This window comes from Equus przewalskii, chromosome 18 (assembly GCF_037783145.1).
Source record: "Equus przewalskii isolate Varuska chromosome 18, EquPr2, whole genome shotgun sequence".
Taxonomy (NCBI): domain Eukaryota; kingdom Metazoa; phylum Chordata; class Mammalia; order Perissodactyla; family Equidae; genus Equus; species Equus przewalskii.
The window spans coordinates 52355995-52378408 of record NC_091848.1 but is presented as its reverse complement, the minus strand read 5'-3'; the positions used below and the strand labels follow the sequence as shown (position 1 = coordinate 52378408).

At 36.6% G+C, this 22414-nt stretch overlaps 1 protein-coding gene across 6 annotated transcripts in view; it reads right to left on the bottom strand.

Moving 5' to 3' along the window:
* CBLB (Cbl proto-oncogene B) overlaps positions 1-22414 on the bottom strand; it is a 194871-nt gene that overhangs the window by 159518 nt on the left and 12939 nt on the right. For all 6 annotated transcript variants that reach the window (XM_070582861.1, XM_070582862.1, XM_070582866.1 and 3 more), the window contains exon 3: positions 19095-19345. In XM_070582861.1, coding sequence (XP_070438962.1) covers positions 19095-19345 — 251 coding nt within the window. The remainder of the gene's footprint in view (positions 1-19094; positions 19346-22414) is intronic.

Sequence of the window (22414 nt, the reverse complement as noted above, 5' to 3'; positions counted from 1 at the left end):
TGAGGACCCTGAGTGTCCCTCAACTAGATACAGGGCATCTGAAGAACCAACATAGAACTCTGCTTCTACACCACCAACTGCAGTGTTTTGACACATAGTGAAAGCTCAAAAGACTCAAATTCTAGCACTCGAGTATTCAGAAAATGCTTTAAGAAGGAGAACTTCAATTATACCTTGACAGACAGGTAACATAAGTGAGAAAAAGAAGAAACCATCAGTAAGCATTCCAAACACCATCCAGGACATCTATTTTAGAGGGGGCGGTCAAAGAAGGCCCATCTAAGGAGGTGATATGTGTACCAAGGCTTTGTCCCTGCCCTAAAAATGTAGAGCCAGAGAAACAGCTTTTCAGAAAGGGGAAGCAATCTGAAGAGGCAACAAGGTGGAAAAGATTTTGGCGCAATTCAGGAATCAAGATTAGACCAGTGAGGCTGAAGTTTAAATGTTAATCAAGAGGAAGCAAGACAGTTCCACGGTAGTTTTTTAATTATTTAAATTAAGGGAACCAAACAAACAAAGCTATAAAGAGGGAATACTATAGTATGGGATACTGATAGAGAATATAGGTCAGAGAAGTAGAGTGGAGCCAAAAAGCTGGTCAAAGCAGTTTTAGGTTGATACCACCAGAAATAAGGTACCATTAAAAACTTGTTATAAAAATAATCTGGCATGATATAATTATTCAAAAGATGGCAACCCTTTCAGAGGTGTAAAGTAATGCCTGAATACTATTCACCCGTTGCATGTATCAAAGACCCCCATATATGACACAGTCATAATATTATGTTCATTAACTTAAAAGTTAAGACCAAGAAACTACCCAATAGCACCTAAGTTATAAGGATTTTGAAATTTTACTTTAATTTGCATTAAGAAGAAATATAATATGGATGCATGGAGTTCCAATTTCATGCTTCTCAGTAAAACTTTTAAATATGCTAATTTTAAGCACTAAAGTACAACAAACAAATATGTGGAAAGTGGTTTCACTTGTAAGTCTGACTTTCTATGCTATTTAGTTCTAGGCTAAAACAGACTCTAGACACTGGTTCTAATTATGGATCAGCAGGCAAAAGAGTGATGCACGTGGCTGCCAGGTCCTTTTCATCCTTCCTAAAATGTCACATAAAAATATAACACTCAGCTGATGAAAAGAAATCTCTCTGGACCATCCAAGATTAACAAGCCCAATTTAATTAACTTTCTCTGGCTTAATAACTACTAAATTTCTCCTTCCATTCACAGAAACAAAACTGAACAAAACAAACCAAAACCAACAATGGTTCTTGTCCATATACAGGTATAATAATGCCTGCCAAGTTTTATGATGCTCCTTAAACAGCATGTAGCTTGAGATTAGTGCGCACTCATCACTCACTCTTTTAATGCATCTTTGCTGAGTCCCTACTACATGCAGGAACTGCTGTAGGCACTGCGGAGAGAGTAGTGAAGAAAAGAACCTTATATAGATTGTGACAGGATCTGGAAAGAAGAAAACGGAGTACCAGGAGAGAAAATAATGTGCAGGAGCAGTCACAGATATGAAGCTGTGATCTGAAGGATGAGCGAGAGTTAGAGAGCCGAAACAGCTTCAGGCAGGAGCAGTCACAGATATGAAGGTCCTGGAGGCCTTAAAAACTGAAAAATGTGAGTTGCTGGAGCAAAAAGACCGGAGGGAGACCGTCTTGAGATGGGGCTAGAAAGGCAGATAATGGAGAAATATAAGTGATGAACCACTCCTATGAATAAATAGTGCTTTTGTCGTGTTATTACTCAAGGTTATAGCCATCACAGTTTCTATTCATTTCAACCACATGGTCTTGTATAAAGAGAACAGATTTTGTGGCTAGCAAATAAAAACGACTCATTCTGCACAATGGTTCTGGAGAGCCTTCCAGAATCCTGCTTCAAGAAGAACAGTGAAAGCCGACCAGCTACCCTTTCCCTGGGACAAACAGGCTTATTAATTTCCATGACCAGTTAAAAATAAAAACAAAATTAAAAACTTTAATGTAAGATAAAGATTAGTGATTTTTACTTTTTTTACAACTCATTTGGCTTTCAAATACTCAGCAGGATATTTTCTTTCTGCTTGTAATCAGTTTTGTTTTCTGAATAAGAAATGCTGTTAAGATTTGTTTTCCATCCAGGGGTATTGTAAGCATAAATGTTTCAGTTCAATTCCGATGTAAAAAGTAAGATTCACATTGCTAGGCATTTCACTTATAATTCAAATAACTCCACTATTCATGGAAATTTCAAAAATCAAATATGCTTCTCTTTTAAATCCATTGACATCAATAATGAATAATCTAGAGATAAGACTTTTTTCTTTTTATTGTTGGAGCAGCATAAATTTTAAAACAAAAATTCTAAGCCTCATATAACAGTTCCTCTGAAACAGTTAATCACTAAACATCGGTATCCCAAAGGAATTAGAACTTGACAATTAAGCAAAACCTTTAATTATTTTTTAAAAAATGGGGGCTGGCCCCGTGGCCAAGTGGTTAAGTTCGCAAGCTCCGCTGCAGACGGCCCAGTGTTTCGTTGGTTCGAGTCCTGGGCGCGGACATGGCACTGCTCATCAGACCACGCTGAGGCAGCGTCCCACATGCCACAACGAGAAGAACCCACAACGAAGAATACACAACTATGTACCGGGGGGCTTTGGGGAGAAAAAGGAAACAATAAAATCTTTAAAAAAAAAAAAAAATGAAAGTTACTATTCTTCTAGATCTTGAGCTTGCCAAGTCCAGAATAAACTGGCCTTCTCAAATTATCCACTAAATAGCCCTTCTATTTTATTACTGATTTTTTGTTTTCACGGCAAATGAGATCTTTAACTCTACATCCTGGAAAACCATATTAATCAAAATGTCCCCTTTGTACATTAAAATGAGCTCAAAAATTTGAAAACAAACTGTTAAGGATTGAATTAAGCTCTGTTCATAAAAGAACAGATGACATGGGGGAAAATCCAGCCCAAATGAGAACATCAGGACTCTGCACTTCTTTGCCCTTACTGACTTCATCTGGAGAATTACTTCTTACAACTCCACACGTAGAGGGGTACAGGAGACTTCCAGGTAGAAATTTTCTAAGGCTTTCACTCAGAATCCAAGAAACTATTTCTTACATAGTTGTAGACAGTCAGTGGTATCGCTCCAATGAAACAATGCTAAGAGCTCCTTAAACCAAGAAAAGAGCTGAAGGAAACATACATATATTTCTAGCAATTGAAGAGAAATCAGAAGATTCATATAACTAAATGGGGGAGGGGGGACTAAATCTTACCGACATCAGGTTTACTTACAATAAATTTTAGCACAAAATTCACTATGTAAGTTGATTACAAACCCCAAATGAGAAGGAAACAAAAAGGACTCACGTTAAAAAAACAAAGCACGTAACGTGCACAGGTCTTTTTCAAAAGCCTATTATTATCTTCTCTAAGTTTACACCAATTAAAGAAAGTTGCTTTTCAATTTTAACCACTACTACTACATGTCATGAGAGACTCTATATTCTTTAGAAATGCTGGAATCTTGAGGTCATCTATTGGACCTTTCACTGGAAGCTTTTCTTATTCACCAATTAAACGATGAATACATGCTCCCCCCAGAGCTGGGGAGTTGTACAAACTATGTAACATTTTGCAACTGAAGGACAGTCTGCGTCTTGCATATCACTTGTTAACCTCCATGAACTATCAGCACCAGTCATTTTTCAAGGCTCTTTATTTTTATTTTAATGGGTGAAAAGCAAATGTTTTTCCAAGATCTTCATATTACTTGTACAGATAAAAAGAAATATGTAATTCTACAAAGAATAACCTGGGAAGGGTTCATATATGAATTTATTTTCCTATGCTATGAACAGTTCTACAAACTAACTTCAGTCTGAAAAAAAAAAAGACCAACAATTTTGAAGTCTTTTCTCATAGAAAGTCTTTGTGAAACTGAAGAACTGAATTTTGAATTATGTGAAATAACTACTATCTCACAGTGAAGAAAATCTCTAGTAGAGCTGTGGGAAATTAAAAATAATCACCATAAAGAAAAACGAATGTGAGCTTACTAAAAAGGAGAGAGAAGATACTAGAAGAAACCTTACATGTTTAAACCAACTTGATTCTGAACTCCAACTAGAAATTTAAAATAGTGCTATGTAAAATTAAGTAAAAAAGTAATTTTACTCTAAGGCACACTGGCACCCAGAAAAACTTTTACGCTCTTAAAAATATACCCTGCTAGTTCCAGATGAACTTTCAACCAAATGCAGTAGATTGTTGATATATTAAAATACTTGGTGTACATTCTGCTTCTGTCCAAGCTTCGGTGACCTGCAGTGAATTGGAAACTTCCTAAAATAACATCTCATTAAAGTTCTTTACAGTAGTTTGAGATTGTAATACAGCAAATAAAGTCCTGCTCTCATCTTGTTTACTTGCCATCTGTCTCTCCCTTAATATCCAGTACTGAACAGGCTAAAAGAATTCTAGTTATTTTAATCCCACATAAATGACAGTTTACAATACATACACACAAAGAAGAATTTAACTTGCTGCTGGAATAATGACATATATATGGAGAGGAAGTAAATAAAGAGCAGTCACATAATGGAAAGTTATCAGGGACACAACATCTACACTGATCTTTACACGTAATGGTCACCTTGGGTGACTAAAGGAAAACAATGTTTGCCTTTTGAGTCCCATCTGTAAAGCTTCGCTTCCCAACCTTAAAGTCATGTCAAAGATGTACCAGGACCACCATATTGCACAACTCCCTGGAGGGCTATTTCTCTTAGGAAACAGTAAAAGGGTCAAGACAGATCTCGGCCACCTTCTCTTCACAAACGGTTCCTGAAATAAGAAGACCAATTCCATCAATTCCAGGATCCCCCATCCTCTTTCAGACAGAGGTCTCAAAGACTTCCTCATCCCCAAACAAAACAATCTATCAGGGTTATGTGTGTCTAAAAGCACTTCCCAGCAAACGAAATGTGGATTTGGGAGCAGCCCCAATCTTCCCATAATAAATAAAATTAAATTTTATTATGTAAGAAGAACTATCAGGATAAATTGAAAAGAACAACTCAAGGACGTTCCCAAACTAGTCTGGGGAAATACCATGAACACACCGCAAACGCAAAACGAAACAAAAGAGTATACCTCTTAAGGATCGGTTTTGATCTCCACAGTTATAAGAAGAGAAAAACTATTTGGCAAATATTTTTAGGCAAGTTTCAGTACTAAAATATGGCCTAAGAAATGGATGGAGCACGGCCAATCAAAATGGTAAAGTTGAGATTACTGACATCCCACATTAGTTAACTTACAAAAACACACAAAACCACCCCCACTTTGGTACAGTGAGTCAAAATAAACTGCTGACAAATCCTAACAGCTATGTGAGGGGGCGCAACAATAACACACAGTGAGAACACACATGCCTCTGTTTTCCTTCAAAGTCTGTTTCTAAGTCTGCACAGTTGATGTAAGAGAACGGCAATTCCTTTCTTTAGAAGTCCTGTCTACATGTTCACAATGTCTCAGATGTCCCTCGAGCTGGGATACTCATCCCACAAAAACACAAAAAAGCAGCATATATGGCAAGAATACCCGATCCAAATGTCTAACCCTGCCTTTTAAAAGGAAAGAAAAAGAGATGGCAGTTAAATACACAAATAGCTAAAATCTGAAAACTGATTTTCAAGTTTGAAAATCCTTATCTATAACAGGGAACTCCATCAATAAGAACACAAGATGATTACCATACTAAGACTTTTTTCACCTGTGCACATGTATTGACGCGCTCCCTGAAGAGCGTAAAGCCGTGCGATGACCCTATGCTGCACAGCAAGCTATAAAGAAGACGGAGCACTTCTGCCAACAATATATACCAAACGAAACTGGACTATTCATGTCGAAAGCATAGGTTTGGGAGGATTCCCCAGTTGCTGAAAAGTCCTGTGTGTTTAGAGTCATAAATACAACATAGCACAGAAACAAAAACCGTCTTTGAAGAAATGTTAAAATAAGAATAAGAGGAAGTGAAAACACTCATAAGAGCTCAGAGGGAGAACTAGCCAGTCAGTAGGAAGGCCATGAAGTAGGCTCACTGCCATGTGCGGTCTGTGGGAACAGGCGGAATGGGTCTTTCAGGGATTCATCTCACAGGTGCAAAGGGGAGTTACTAGGACACGCCATTAAGCAAGTGCTTCCAACCACAGTAACTTCACCAACTTTATCCAAAAGGGTAACTACATTAAAGATATTGTATATACACAAGGAATTCAAAATTGTCTTAAAAGATAATCTATAATAAATAACAATGGTGTTACAATGCTTATGGACCTTTCCTCCTTCTAAAATCAATGGCGTCCACTGCCAGCTCTGCAGGAGCTGACATTAAGAGGTTACCTACAATTCTAAAAGCAAGCCTTTGGACACCTCACAGGACACCTCCCAATGTGACATTTTCACTTTTTCCTGTTTCCAGGCCCCAGTAGCTCATAATCAAGGAATACATCAGGATGTTCAAATGATCCTACAGTAATTCTACAGAAAAAAATCATAGTTTTTTCATGAGTGTTTGCCAACTGTGAAGCACTGTTCTGGATATCTTGGGAGACACAAAGGAGAAGAAGTGATTTTTGCCTTTAGAGAATTTATAATGAGGGGCCTGCCCCATGGCCAAGTGTTTAAGATCTCGCGCTCTGCTTCAGCTGCCCAGGGGTTCGCCAGTTTGGATCCTCGGCACGGACACGGCACCACTCGTCAAGCCATGCTAAGGCGGCGTCCCACACACCACAACCAGAGGCACTCACGACTAGAATATACAACTATGTACGGGGGAGCTTTGGGGAGAAGAGGGGAAAAAGAAAAAGAAGAAGATTGGCAACAGATGTTAGCTCAGGTGTCAATCTTTAAAAAAAATACCTTATAATGAGACACCTAAGATAACCAGATTCGTCACCATTTTAAAAAGAGACCAATATTTGACAATATATCACTAAGTGCCACATGAAAGGCCTTGATAAATGCTACAGTTGGAGGAAAAAGAGACATTTTGTAATAAGAAAGAGGATCTGCATAAACGGGGGAGACAGGAAGGGAAGGAGAAATGGCAGGATTTAGGGCTGGCATGCAAAGATAAACTCTAAAGGTAGTGATTAGGCCAATCTAAAAAGAATATAAAAAGATAATTTCAATTCTTCTTTTCCAACAAAATTCCTTCAAAGGCATTACAGAAACTTATCTTTCTTGGAGCTCCTTTAAAATGACTCACACTAGGGAGAGGATCCCTACAGAGCTGATGAAAGAAGTGTATTCGAGTGAAGAGTTCTGAGCAGACGCAGGATTCCAGTCCCACCCGAGCCACCTCAGCGGCCCCTGGGAACTGTGTACACAAAGTGAGACGATTTGACTCATGGGGATTCTGAGAGCAGGCAGGGTATCAGAAATAGGTAGGGCACTTTTAAAAAATGTGTATACTCGGATCCCAACTGGTAAAGACAGAAGTACTGAGTGAAGTCAGGGATCTGTACTTCATCATTCCAGGGGACAGACTGCATTATCTGGCCCGCGGACTGTGAAGGGAAACCACTAGATAAGATCACTGCGAAAGACCTTAGTGACATATCTGGTGTTAAAAAAAAAAAACTATAAAAAAGCGTAAATTTATTGCACTTTAAAATGATCATATACATGAGAATACTGAGACAAGACAGGAAATAGGGGTCTAACGGGGTTTTAGCTCTCAATCGCCAAACACCTGTCATTACCATTTTATTGCCCTTAGAAGATCACCATGATCAGTGAGTCATATGGCATCACTGAAAAAAAGGGGAGAAAAGGAAACGAAAAGGAAGAAAATGCTTGTCTAAAAATGCCAGGTTTCTAAGACTGCCGTAGGAGAGGGTCTCAATAGTGCAGGGGTCAGTAAACTTTCTCAGTAAAGGCCCAGACAGTAAATGTTTTCAGTTTTGTGAGCCATATACTCTGTGGCAATACTCCCTTCTGTCACTGTAGCCATACGATGGGCACGTCCACGAGCCACTGACATTTTATTTACGGCAAGAGGCGCCGGTTGACCAGGTAGTGATAAAGTGGAAAACAGCACTGTAACCGATTACCAATTTCAAGACTTCATTTACTTTATAAAAACATAACTCTTACATATCCAATTGTCAGGAGGACAAACTAAAATTGTAATTATACAGGAAAAAAATCACAAAAAATTCATTAAGGAGAATTTTTTTGTTTCTTAGAACTTGAATCCATGCAAACCTACTTTAATCAGATAAATGAGACTCGCCTGACCAGAATTGAGATCTTCAGTCAAATTAAAGTTGTCTGAAATTTCTGGAAAAAGAATGAACTTGACAGCTCAACATGCTGTCACAATCATAGAAAATCAACATACCCCATAAAAACCCTTTACAACAAAAACTGAAGTGTTTGCAGCATCTGTAAAAGGAGTTCACATTTTCATTAATATATTTCAGGAAAAATATTTAGGTAACCTTTCCTATTTCCTTAAAGGGAAAAAAATAAAAACTTTGTTCATCTAGAGAAATGAAAAGCTTTAAGAAGTCACAGGCAACATTTCTTACACACACACATAGAAATATGTATACAAAAAGGCATGCTTGAGAAATGAAGCTTTAAACTGTCCTAAATTTAACTAATAATATAAGCTGTCTCGTAAAAAAAAAAAAAAAGCTGCATTTACTGACCATTTGACATACAACATTAATACTGGTTTAATGAAGATGAGAAAACACCTCATTTTCACAAGTATAAAATGTGCTAATTGTTCAAATGAGTGCTCCTGAAACAAAGCTGAAAGCGTTTACAATGCTGATACCCCTCAGATGCCAACAGCTGCGGGCTCACATTCGCCAACTGGTAATGAGACAGCATTTAGAAATACATCACATGCGAATGTATACAACTCCTGTCAAGCCATGTAACCTCCAGTCAATTTAGCTGCTCCAGATTGAAAATGGAATTAGAATACTTATCACTCATTTCTGAGGGATAGACACTGATAACAAAAATAAATATTTCTTTAAAAACATAATTTCAATCTTCCTTACCTACTAAAACTAATTATTTGCTTTCAATTATTTGGGTCTAAACAAAAGTTTACATTAGTCAACGTTTAAAAGAGAATGAGGTATTATTCAATGAAAAAAGAAAACAATTGTTTTCTCTTTTAAAGGATGAGTTTTTAGATAAAACTGTCTCAATTTTTGGATTCCTTCTTGCATTTTTAAATATTTTTTTCCTAGAAAGCCAACAAGAATAGGAAAAACTTCCACTAAAAAGTTCTCACTATTGTGCTGGATGTCAGATTTCTTCAGGACTAAAACGACCTAAGAGAAATCTGGAGGCAGCAAGTCGGGTGGAAAGGTTCCAGGACGGCTTTTTGATCATAATAAAAAGCGGACAGAAATATGTGGTGCTGCCCTTCTGTCCTCAGTCTCGTAGCCTTAAAAACGATGGAGCTGCAGCAGGAATTCCCCAACTATGAGGCGACCAGAATGAGGACAGACTCAACACACTAAGGAAGGAGACTACAAAGCCAGAAGGAGCTTGGGTCTCTAACCACATTGTTGAGAAACACAGACCTCTTATATGTAAACTACAGTTGATGGGGCATTGTCACTTTTATCCAACACATTCCTGATTGATGCAACTTATGTATTCAATCTATGTTGACAGAACACTTTTAAAATTCTACTATTCAAAATTTAGATTAATACTTTAAGCCAAGACTTGGGAAACTAGAGGCCCACAGGGCAAATTTAGTCTTCCACATGTTTCTGTACATAAAGTTTTATCAGAACACAATCATTTCAATTCACTGACATATTGTCTGTGTCTGCTTCCCTGCTATAAAGGCAGAGCTGAGGAGTTGCCAGAGACCATCTGGCAAAGTCTAAAATATTTACTATCTAGCTCTCTACAGCTTGCTGACCCCTGCTTTAAGCTACTCAACATGACATCTTTCGAAACAATTACTACTCTTGTCTAAACTAAAATCCTTCAACTGATTCTCTAAAATCTTAATTTGGAATCATACTTATAATACCTTATATCTTAATATTAAAGACACAAAGGGAACGTGAAGTAGCCTTCACTATGTCACCAACATGGAAAACACCTCCCTTCTCTTTTTTTAATTTGCAATACAGAAAACTTTGTAAACAGATTTAATGATGATGATGTAAGTCATAATTAACTATTTTAATTAATCCTCCAGAGTTTATCACAAAATAAAAGAATAAAACAGGGATTCTTAATCAAGGATAAGCAGAGCTATTAATATTCTAAGTTTTAATTAAATATACATATTTATAGTACTAATAATTTCTAAAGAGAGATGACATTTTATACTTCGAAATCAGTAAGAATGTCTGTTATAAGAAGGTACTTATAAATTCACTTATGTTGATGTATATGAAAATTTTCTTACCAATAAAAGTTGAATTCAACACACTTTTCAATACAGTCACGTGCAGCATAACAACATTTCGGTCAACAACAGACCACATATACGACAGTGGTCCCATAAGACTAATACCATATAGCCTAAGTGTACAGCAGGCTCTGCCATCTAGGTTTGTGCAAATACACCCTACAATATTCACACGACAAAATCATCTAACAACGCATTTCTCAGAACGTATCTCTGTCACTGACATGTCTGTATATCCACAGAAATTAATCAATAAATTAATTCACCATGCTTTTTATTACAAATCCAAAAAAACTACAAAAATTATTTGAGCTACAAGGCCCTTAAAAAATAATTTTAAGTAATTTTGTTTGGCATTTTCTTCTACCATGCAGTTTTTCACACTTAGGTCATACACTCTAACGAGTTTCAATTGTCTTCCCCTCCTTAGTATAAATTTCACACTGCCACATTTGGTCACTGTTATGGGTTGAATTGTGTCCCCTAAAAACATATATTGAAATCCTAACCTCAACCCTACCTGTCAATGTGACCTTATTTGGAAATAGAGTCTTTGGAGACGTAATAAAGTTAAGATGGGGTCATTAGGCTGGGCCCCAATCCAATGTGACTGGTGTTCTTGTAAGAAGAGGGAAATCTGGATACACACAGAGGAGGACACCACGTGATGACAGAAGCAGAGACATAAGTTATGCTGCCACAAGCCAAGGAATGCCTGGGGCTCCCAGAAGCTCAGAGAGTCATGGAAGCTTCCTGCCCTAGGGGATTTGACGGAGCATGGCCCTGGTGACACCTTGATTTCAGACTTCTAGGCTCCAGAACTGTGAGAGAATCAACTTAAACAACTTAAACTGTTGTTCAAGGCACTCAGTTGGTGGTATTTTGTTACAGCAGCCCTAGGAGACCAACACAGTCACAGGTCTAGGATTACACGTGGTTACAGGATCACATTATCAGATGATCAAAGTGACACATTTCAATATATGTGTCTAAATTATCTTTCTGTTTAATCTGTTCCTCAATGGCTCAACCAAAAATGACAGGCAACCTCAATCTTTCTTTATTATCTGAATCTATAATTGGGTACTTTTTGTAATGACCTCATATGTGCCTCCTGCTATAATTAGCACATTTATAAACAACTGACGTATAAATACAAACTCCAACAAGAACTCATGCTCTAACAATAATGAGCTTCAAGAGACAAAAGATTAACATTAAAAATGGATTTAGAAAACTGAGTATTTCCGAAGCACTTTATTTCAAAACAGTCAGACATGAGTACCATTTTATGAACTACCCAATTAGTGCTGGATGCTAATCTGTTTGGATTCCCAGAAACTCCACTTCTTTGTTAAATTACTTGAGGAAAAAAAAAAAAAGCAGGTTCTTGGGCTAGATTTCCAAAGACTCCTCAGGCTATAGGATTATCACTGCAGCCTGCCTGTTTTATAAACAAACTTCAATTTAGTTTTGTAAGAAATTGCCACAGGAGCTTTCTTTAACTACATAACAAATCGGCCACTTGAAAGACATCATTCATGAACCTTCTTGGTGGGAGTATTGTTATTATGAAACTAAAAACAGGCATTCTTTCTTGAGTGCTTCTGGATTTTAATTATCAAATTTGAATGTCACCAGATATTTACTGAAAAGAAAACATCAATTTTAATAAGCTGCCTTAAGACTGAAAACATAAAAGGTATTCAACCAGAAAGCCAAGTTCACTCGAGTCTTGTGAGTCAGCTTACCATCTTATAATACAACTGTTATCACTCTCAGGAATTTATAAACATTTAATAAACTCTAAACCGCAGGGAAAAAAATTCTGCAATTTTAAAATCAAAATATGATGTGTGTATAATATAGTTTGACTTGGAAGGAATCTAAATAAATTGCAATAAAATTTTTAATAGCTAATAAACCAGGAGTTAAGGGCTGAATGGCATTAACACAGGGCTGGAAAAAGCATAAATAAAATAAGCGGCAAATAAATAGATTATATGTAAACATTTTATTTAAAATTTAAGAACAGTTCATTTAGTTTCAAGTTATATCTGAATAATTTTTTCTTTTGTAATTTGAAAATGTACCGCAAAGAAGAAGTTGCTAGAGAAACTCCTTTCACTTTTCACTTATATGAAAATCACCAAGAAAATTACTCTATAGCTAGTTAGCAAAACAGCATGGATATAGTGAGCCATGAAGTCCTTGACAGTCAAAGATGCATCCCGCAAGCTCTCACCTGCCCACTCTAACAGACTTCCTTTGTTTAACATTGAAAACGTTTGTCTAAATAACTTTCTTGTGGCCTCTACTTCCATGGTGTGTTAAAGAAATAAGCCTTTTCATTTCCAAACTTGAGAAAAATTATATTCACATCTCTCAGAGGCGGGAAATATGAATGAAAGCATTCTTATCAAGACTAAATAAACTTTTTATTCATTTATGATGTGTCAGTCTCAGGAAGATGTTCAAGTTTCTAAAGAAAATTCCATTTCCTACCTGACAGACACACTTCTACTTAAAAAGACTGACTACTGTTTGTCCTCTGAAGTCAAGTTACTTATCACTTTAAAATGACAGAAATTAATCTTTTCATTCCTGTAGACTTCCAACAAAAAGGAAAAAAATGCCTAGAATGCAAATAGAGAAAAAAAACTAAATAGCAATTGAGTATATTTCTAATACTTGTGTTCAAAAAAGATCAGTAACTTATTTTGACTTATTTAAAAGTCATCTTGTTTCTACTTGCAACTTGTCCCTTGTCCTCTTGAAACGCTAACTGAAACTTTTACCATTAAATAAAAAAGAAAAATAGGAAGACTAGGTTAATTTTGTAAACGTAAAATTATTTCTAAAAAAGAGTATAAACCATTCCCTCTCGTGCATCAATAAATAAGATATTCCATGGAATAAATGGAATGCATTCAATGCAGTACAAATTATTTATAAAAGACATAACTTCCCTAAGATGAACTCTCCTGCAAATGATCATTGTAATAAAAACAATATTTGTACTAGAAACTACTACTGGATTTGAAAAATTATTTAATAGACTGATGTAACAGTAGCATTTAGTCTAAAACAAACTACATCTTCATTGTATGATGCTGAAATGTCTGAGTCAAAAAAATATTGTGAATATCTAGAAAATAATTTAAAGACTGAAAACACATAGACTGGAGTCAGGAAACCAATCAAAGTTACAGAGAACACTTGGAGCAGAAATGGCATCAGACCACGAGATCCTTACTTGGTGAAACAGCACTCTGCCCTCATTTCCTTCTAACAATGTACAGAGCCGCCTATGAGAAAATGTGGAACTTACTGTGGCATTATAAACAAGGCCACGAACCTGTGAAATCAAGTAATAATTAAAATTATCACATAAAGCCCAAACTTGGCATACAGGTCAATCTCTTTATATGGGTAAACTGAAAACCCATGATGAATTTCAAAACTACTTCCATAACCACGTAATCAACATGTACTTGTGTTTACAAAAATGTAAACATTTAAATTAATACAACATTACTCTTTGGTCCCAGCAATGCTGTCATCCAGGGGTATGAGGACAGCAAGCAGGCTTGTTTGCGCAGTGTGTTTCATTGCTGCTTTCATTCTTGTTACTGTTGCAGCTAATGTTGTCTGGATTCAACTTTTAAACCAACCATGTATATTTAATGTATCAGTTCCAAAATGTTCTTGGTACACTATCTCACAAATTACACAAAGGGAGACAGCAAGCACAGTGATTTGTGGTCCCTTAAGGGGAAAGGCACTTTATTAATGTAGCAGGTTATACATTTTTCTTTGTTCAGCCAAATGGTCAATGGAGAAAGAAGATTTTTGCCTGATGCTTCCGAAGGATTTTAAATAAAGGCTAGGCTAGCACCTTGTAGGACTAATTTTTCTATGTATGTCAAAATACTTTTTTAAAAGTCTTAACTGGAATGAATATTATTACAAAAGCTATTTAAACTATGAGTTGTTTTCTACAATGCATGTGCATAAGGAGTGGTCCAGGGGCTTTGAAATGGCATTAATAATATGACAACATCGATGAATTACTCTCTGGCATGAAGTTTTTCAAAGCCTTTATTTTCTTCACAGCTAGGTCATCAAATGCAAAGCTCTTTTTCCACCTCGGTTGCCTCTGGTTTTGTTTCAGCGGTTGTAAACCAGAGTGTGGGAGGGAAAATTGGGTCTTAGCACTCTGGTTCACTGAAGCGGTTCTAAAATATGGAAAATCTGAATATCCCTGGGCCACCACCTCTGGGTATTCTCAAAAACACAGTGTCCAATCCCAGGCTTCACCGAACAGGTGATTAGTACATAATTTCTTCTATGGAAGAGTCAATTTTACTATTGAAATGGTCAAAGCATGAAAGTGCTAGTCAAACTGCTCAAGAAAGGTGAGATGTACAATCCTGTCAACTGTCCATTTGTCAGCTGTAACTACCTTCACACCCATTTAGACTTTTGTCAGGAAAACTTTAAGAAATCTGATAAATGTTTCTCCTCTTCTCTGCGCTTGAAACTATAAATTCTCCCTTCTCTACATGATCCCCAACCCCACTCCACACATACACATGAACACCTGATGCATGCCAGAAGTCAATGAATTACTCTTCCTAGCAATACCAGCTCAGAACAGTCAAGACACTCAGCTGGAAAAGCACCAACTCAGTGTGAGGTTCACTTGTTTGTAAGGGAAAATAAAAAACCCAAAAACTCAGGACAAGTGGTACTAGAGAAGCAAGAGGTTTACTGTAAAAGTCAAGTGGGGCACGCGCTGGCCTCTCCCAGAAATCATCATTCCACCCATTCGCAAAATAAGAGGCTTGCCCTATGCTCTCTGTACCTATTTCAGTAGCAAATAAATTTATCTAACTATAATTTCCAATCTCTCGCCTTCTACACAGGAAATACATTGTGCGCCATGTGTTATATTTATTTTTTTCTATTTGTTATTATATTTACCATATTTATGTGAAATTGCTTTAAAAATTCAGGCTACTCACATTTTAGGAATCAACTAAAACAGAGCTAGTTCAAAACTGATAACCAAATTTTCCCCATTTGCCCTTACATTTAAAACAAATCCACAAAGAAGTTTATTTTTGACACAACAGAAACATTAAAATAAACATTTTGATTCACAAACTCATCCAGCACAGTTTTCTTCAATAAAGTACATAACCACTCGGGGCAATGCTGGTTTAGTCACTGAACTTCAAATTACTATTTCTGCTATTCCTGTCCCCTTTACTTTTAACTTAATAATACAATGTCCCTACGGACATTATTTGCAGAACCAAAAAAAGACTGATCAGAGAATTTATAATATTCTCAATAATCAGTGTCATACAGGTTAGATAAGTCATTCTGCCACATACAGTACTCTTTTGTCTAACAGCCATGAGAACATTCTAAGAAGTTTCTTTTATATTCTGCTGAGCAAAATGCCCCAGAGCTCCATGTACAATGGCACACTTTAGCCTCAGTTTGGATATGAAATCCTAGTGGGAACCTGGAAATGAATGTGTAAAAATATATTACTACCAAAAGAAACATAAATTAAAAATCTACGTCCTTGTTACAGTGCATCAAGAATGGTACATTATGATGAATTATTATTAAACATGTATCAAATGTAAGTTTTGCATAAGTACAGCTAGTCACAGAACACAGAACATTTTCTCTTCCATCAGAAAATAGAACACGGATGACAGTAAAATTCAATGAGGAATATGCTCTACCAGTATAGAAACTAATAAACTTTGTCACAGGGTTGAATTTAGGAGAGTGAAAAAATTTACTTGAACACCTAAAACAGACTTTACAGAGCTGCTTCAAGGTGATCAGTGAGCATCATGCAATCTATCATTATCTATGGAAATCTACGTGCAATCAACCAAAATTTACAGAGATTCCCCCATGATATGCTCCCACATAAAAAGCCAAAAAATATCAAAATTTATAAATAAAATGGTAATTACACAAACATTTCAAGTTTCTAAAGCAGACAGTGATAGTGGGATACAAGTTTACCATAGCACATATTACTGCATCTAATTAAAACACTGTATCCACTCAAATTCCTAGACCTATAAGTCACACACCTCTCACTGTTTGGATAACCTAAAAAATAAAATTTAAAAGATTACTTTGTTGAATCAGGAAGAATTTCAGGGCTACTAAGTTTCAGTAAGAAGTATAAAGACATCTATAAAACAACTTAGTTTTACCAGATCAATGGTAGAACGACAAAGTGAAAACATAATTTTAAACATAAACATCTGACTTCGCATAACCTTGGCCATTTTGGAAAGGTTTGTAAGAACAAACAATCACTATGATATTTCTCCAGCTCACTTCTGGTACCTGGTGGCAATTCAAATTCCCCTTGGCAGTCCTGGAGAGAGTCTCAGAGCTTTAAAGCTAAAAGGCAACTGGAAGATTCACCACCCTCAAGATGTGTAAACTGTGGTCCAAGAACATTAAGTGATGAGCCCACAGTCACATAATCGGTTAGACTCCTAGGATTACGTGAAGGTGCATCACTAATTTCGAGGGTAAATAATAAATAAGTAAACATTTTACATTTGGCAGAGGGTTTTCTATGTTTGAATTTGATGGTTTTACTCACTCTGGCTACTTGTTTAGCTGGTATTTACAGACAACTTCAGACGTCACATACCTACATAACTGAATTTTCTATTATGCAATTCTATGGTTTATTAGACTAAGCCAGATTAGTTTTTCTGACCCGAAAGGAACATTAGAGGTCTCTTAGAGGTTTTCCTATATGTAAGGAAACCATAATTCAGAAAGGTTAAGTGTCTTAAACTAAAATTCAACTTAACTATGTTAAGACATTATACATTTTAATTAATATTTGCTTTCCAATTTGGAAATCTAAATTGACTCCTATCAGTGAATATTCTAGATATATTTAATATATCCCAGAAATGGAAAACTCTATTATTTTCTTTATTTGGTTTAAGATAGATGATGAAATTTAACATTGAAATAGCCAAACAACAAACTTTAATGATGAGTCTCTAAGTCAAAAGGCTATAAAATGAGGATTCAGTTGATGTCACTTCAGTATTTGCCACCCCAGTCCAGTTCTCACTTAGTAGTCAGTTAAAGTATGGGAACTGAAACTACACCACCACCCACATCTACACCCCGCCCCCAACACGCACACACATCCAATCAAGACTGTGTCTTAAAGACTCTGTCTCCAGTACCAAATGCTGGTGAATACAGAGCAACAGGAACTCTCATCCATTGCTGAAGGGCACGCAAAACAGTGCGGCCACTTGAGAAGACAGTCTTGGAGTTTCTTACAAAGCTAAACATAGGCTTACCACAAGATCCAGCAATCAGGCTCTGAGGTATTTACACAAATGAGCTGAAGGCTTATGTCCGCACAAAAACCTGCTTCTGAATAGTTACAGCAGCTTTACACATAACTGCCAAAAATTCGAAGCAACCAGGATATCCTTCAACAGGTGAATGGACAAACAAACTGCAGTACAGCCACATAATGGAGTATTATTCAGGGATAAAAAGAAATGAGCTATCAAGCAATGGAAAGACATGGGGGAACCTTAAATGCACATTGTTAAGTGAAAGGAGCCAGTCTGAAATAGTTACATATTATATGATTTCAACTATATGACATTCTGAAGAAGGCAAAACTGCAGAGAGTAAAAGATGAGTGGTTGTCAGGGGTTCAGGAAGTGTGTGGTGGGCGTCAGGGCATTGGGAAGCAATGAGCAGGTGGAGAACAGGGCATTTTCAGGGCAGTGAAACTAATCTATATGATACTCTAATGGTAGATACATGACATTATAAATTTTCAAAACCCACAGAACTGTGCAACACAAAGAGTGAACCTGAATATAAACTATGAACTTTAGTTAATACCATGTCAATATTGGTTCATCAATTGTAACAAATGTACCACACTATGCAAGATACTAATAACAGGAGAAACTGCATAGGGGCGTGGGGATATGTGGGAACTCTGTACTTTCTGAGTAATTTTTCTAAAAACCTAAAACTGCCCTAAAATATAAAGTCTATTAAAAAGAAAAGAACACTGTCTCATGAACTGGCTACTATCATAAAGAAATTTACGTAAAACTACAAGGTTTAAAGAATGTGAAAAGTGAATACATAAATGTAATGACATGTCCCCCAAAACAAATACAAAGTGACATTTGTGCTAACCATGAAGCAAAAAGCAACAGAGGGGCCAGCTCAGTGGCGTAGTGGTTAAGTTCGCGCATCTCTGCTTCAGAGGCCCAGCGTTCATGAGTTCGGATCCTGGGTTCAGACCTACACACCGCTCATCAGCCATGCTGTGGCGGCATCCCACATACGGAACAGAGGAAGATTGGCACAGATGTTAGTTCAGCAACAATCTTCCTCAAGCAAAAAGAGGAAAATTGGCAACAGATGTTAGCTCAGGGCTGATCTTCCTCACCAAAAACAAATTTAAAAATTAAAAAATAAATATTTTTTTTAAAAAGCAACAATAAATGACCTTAACACTAAGAAAAATAAAATCTGAAATATTCTTACCTGTCCTGTGATTGTTCTTCGTACATCCTCTCCTTGCCTTCTTTAAAGAGTCTTATTGCCCGCTTGGACTTTTTCATTAGACTATCAATGTAGATTTTAAAATATTCATTCTCACTGAGTTGGGCAAGTTTCTGGTTGTCATCATATTTACTCAATATAAGTCGCAAATGCTGATATGTATCAGGTAAAATATCAAGTATATATGGTGGGCTATTTTTCAACTGAAGTTTGGGATTTTGGCACAGTCTGACCTAAAAACAAAGACAGAAATAAAATACTTTCATATGAACCATAATAATTTCTTTCATAGAAAAATCATAAATTTATGAAACTATGTATTATTTCTTTAGTTTCCATAATATAAATTTTGATCTAAAAATTACTATCTCCATCTACAAAGAACTGGTAAATATTCATGTCTTAATATAATTAGATACTGTTTTCTTCTCCTGCCATTCAGTTTTTTGTGTGTCATACCTTTACTTTCAACTCCTAAAGTTTTCATTCTTTCTTCTGTCCCATTGTTTGTGGCTTAACAGAACTCCAGTGTGCTAATTACTGTATGCCAATAATAGTCTCTTTCTAAAACAAAAATGAGGAAATAGGCCTCTTCTGCTGGCAACCAATGTCTCATGTTTAGTTATAATTTTACTGCACTGAACACCCAGCTAAAGCTCTTTCACATATTTTAATTACTGTTTTGGTCTACTGTTCCTGAACCCCGAGGAGAATGAAACAGAGGTGCAATTTTAATAACGGAGTCATTAGGTAGCAAATGGGTGTCAGGTCAGAACGAGTCTTCTCCACTCCCAGAGCGTCTCCCATGCCTATAAACACGTGCTACATAACGGTTTAGTCACCCATCAGGTGCCACCCAACCACTGGGGCGTTCAGGGCTGCCTGCAGAACTGAAAATACCTTCTGCTCACTGGAAAAGCTAGTAACGCAACTACTATATTCACTTCTACATGTTCACGTGATTCGGTCAAACGTAAGTGAACCCATCTCATTCTTACCTCTTGAATCAGGGCATAAGGAACCAGCCAATTGAACAATATTTTTATGATGTCATTGGGGATTGCACCAGGGCATACAGAGTGTAAGGGTGCTCACCCTTACCAAAGGCAAAATGTACACAGAAAAGCAGATTTACCAGGAAGCTAGTGAAGCGTAAGCTTCGGGGTCCCTCAAATACTCGGCTCCCTTCTAAGGTGTTCCTCATGTATTTTTTTGTAAAATTTTCAAGAGGAGGATATTTTAAGCACAACTGGTTCAGATTTCCATCTTTTTCCAGTATGACTTCCCTTCATTGCACTTAGCCTCCTGTTGGGTGGCACTGGGGTGGCCACGGGCATTTTTGGAATCTGGCTAATGGGAATTCGAGTTGGAGATACAGGTAGTTTGGCTTTAGTGGAGGTACATGTGAGGAGCGCAGTCACTTCTGTAACTAGTGACATTACTGTCAGCCGTTGTGATAAAAGAATGGCTTCAGGAATACTTCAGGTGCTGACCAGCCCCGCACAGGAGCAGGAAGGTCTAGTCTAATCCTGGTACCCAGGACAGGAAGCATACATGGGCAATGGAAGAGATCAAAGTACAAAATGCACAGAGTTGAGATTATGTCTCTGATGCTTGTGGATTTATCCTTCTTTTAAAAAATTTATAACTTCTTGTGACTTTATCATTCTAAAAAACTTCACTTTCATATCCAATTTTGTAATTGCCCTTTTGCATTCCTTCTCTTTAAAAGGACCCCTCCAAATTTCAGGTTCCACAAACATGGATCCACTCCTAGGTACTGATAAAAGTACCTGGGCCAAATAGAAAACAGCTGAATAGTAATAATTTGAAGAACCAAAAACAGAATAAACGAGGAAACAACAAATGGAAAAAGTACCCAAACTTACTATCTCACTTGCTTTCTTTAAGAAATAACCATATCATTTTTTTGTGGGGAGAAAAATCTAGCTCAAACTATCAAGCATCAGCCCCTAATTTAAGACAATCATCTGTCACATTGACCCAGGGCATCATATCTTCCTGTTCTTTGTATACAGTGCCTAAAACAGAACTGTCTAGCACACGGTACAGAACTAGTTAATGGACGTAGAGATGACTTGGTTAGTTGATTTTGGAATACTTTATACATATTTTTTACACCTAAATAGTATATGATTATATTACTTCCTTATTTACATGATGGAACTGTACTAGTATTCAAAGCAATAACTCAATGATATAAGCATAGTTTAAATGTAAGAACATTATTTTGATCTCCTAAAGAAATTCTAGGAAGGTAAGATGACATCTAATTTACTAAATAATGCCAAATCTTTACAGAAGTATAGTTAAAACGGCTGATAAAGCTTTTTCACCCTCTTCTCATTTTTGTGACACTTTGACATAATCAGAGAAACTCATTCTGCCCTAGAGACTGACGAAGTCCCAAATATGTCAATGATTTAACAAATCCTCATTGAAGTAGTTTTTCAATTCTTAGAACTAAAAGAGAGTATCACAAATATACCCAAATTCCAAAAATATCACCACCAACATCCTACAGCAGGCTACAGCTTAACTTCAGCAACATAAAACCTGGTACAACATGTCACAGATTGATAAATCATTAACTTGTAGTTAGGGAACTGGGCAGTTTCAAATTCATTTCCTCCACTGGTGAATTTTTTAACTAATAAATAAAAAGTTTCTCACAGGTAGTTTTTTTCAGACATTCCAAATAACTGTTCTTTAATAGATTTTTTTAAGTGTTACAGATTTTTAATTTACTATTCTCTACCTGACCTTTTTCTCATTAGCTTTACTTAAACAGTAATTCTATCTGGGAATTTCTTTCTTTATTCGGTAAAATTGTTTGAATAACTACTATATACCAGGCACTGAGCTTAGTGCCAGGAAATTACAGATGACTAAAACACACTTCCTGCCTCAAGGAGTCTGAGAGAAGAGACCTAGTTCTCTATAATTAACTTAGGAGCAATGTAATTCTTGCTCTAAGGGATCTTAGTAAAGATCCAGTCCAATCCATTCATTTTCAGATAAGAAACTAAGAACTACAAAGATTAAGGCACTATTAAAAAACCATTAATCCAGCCAAAGAGCCTGCAACTTCTGAATCTCAGCCTGATCTTCTTTTTAACTGTATCATGATTTAAGTAGAATTAGGCACATAATTAATGATCCCTGGCTAAACTCATTTACATTTTTATTTTATTCCATTTGCAAATTTACATGAACTTGAGGACCCATTTGTAATTCCGCAAAGGTTTATGTGTCAGACATTGTTTCAGGCCCCAGGGAAT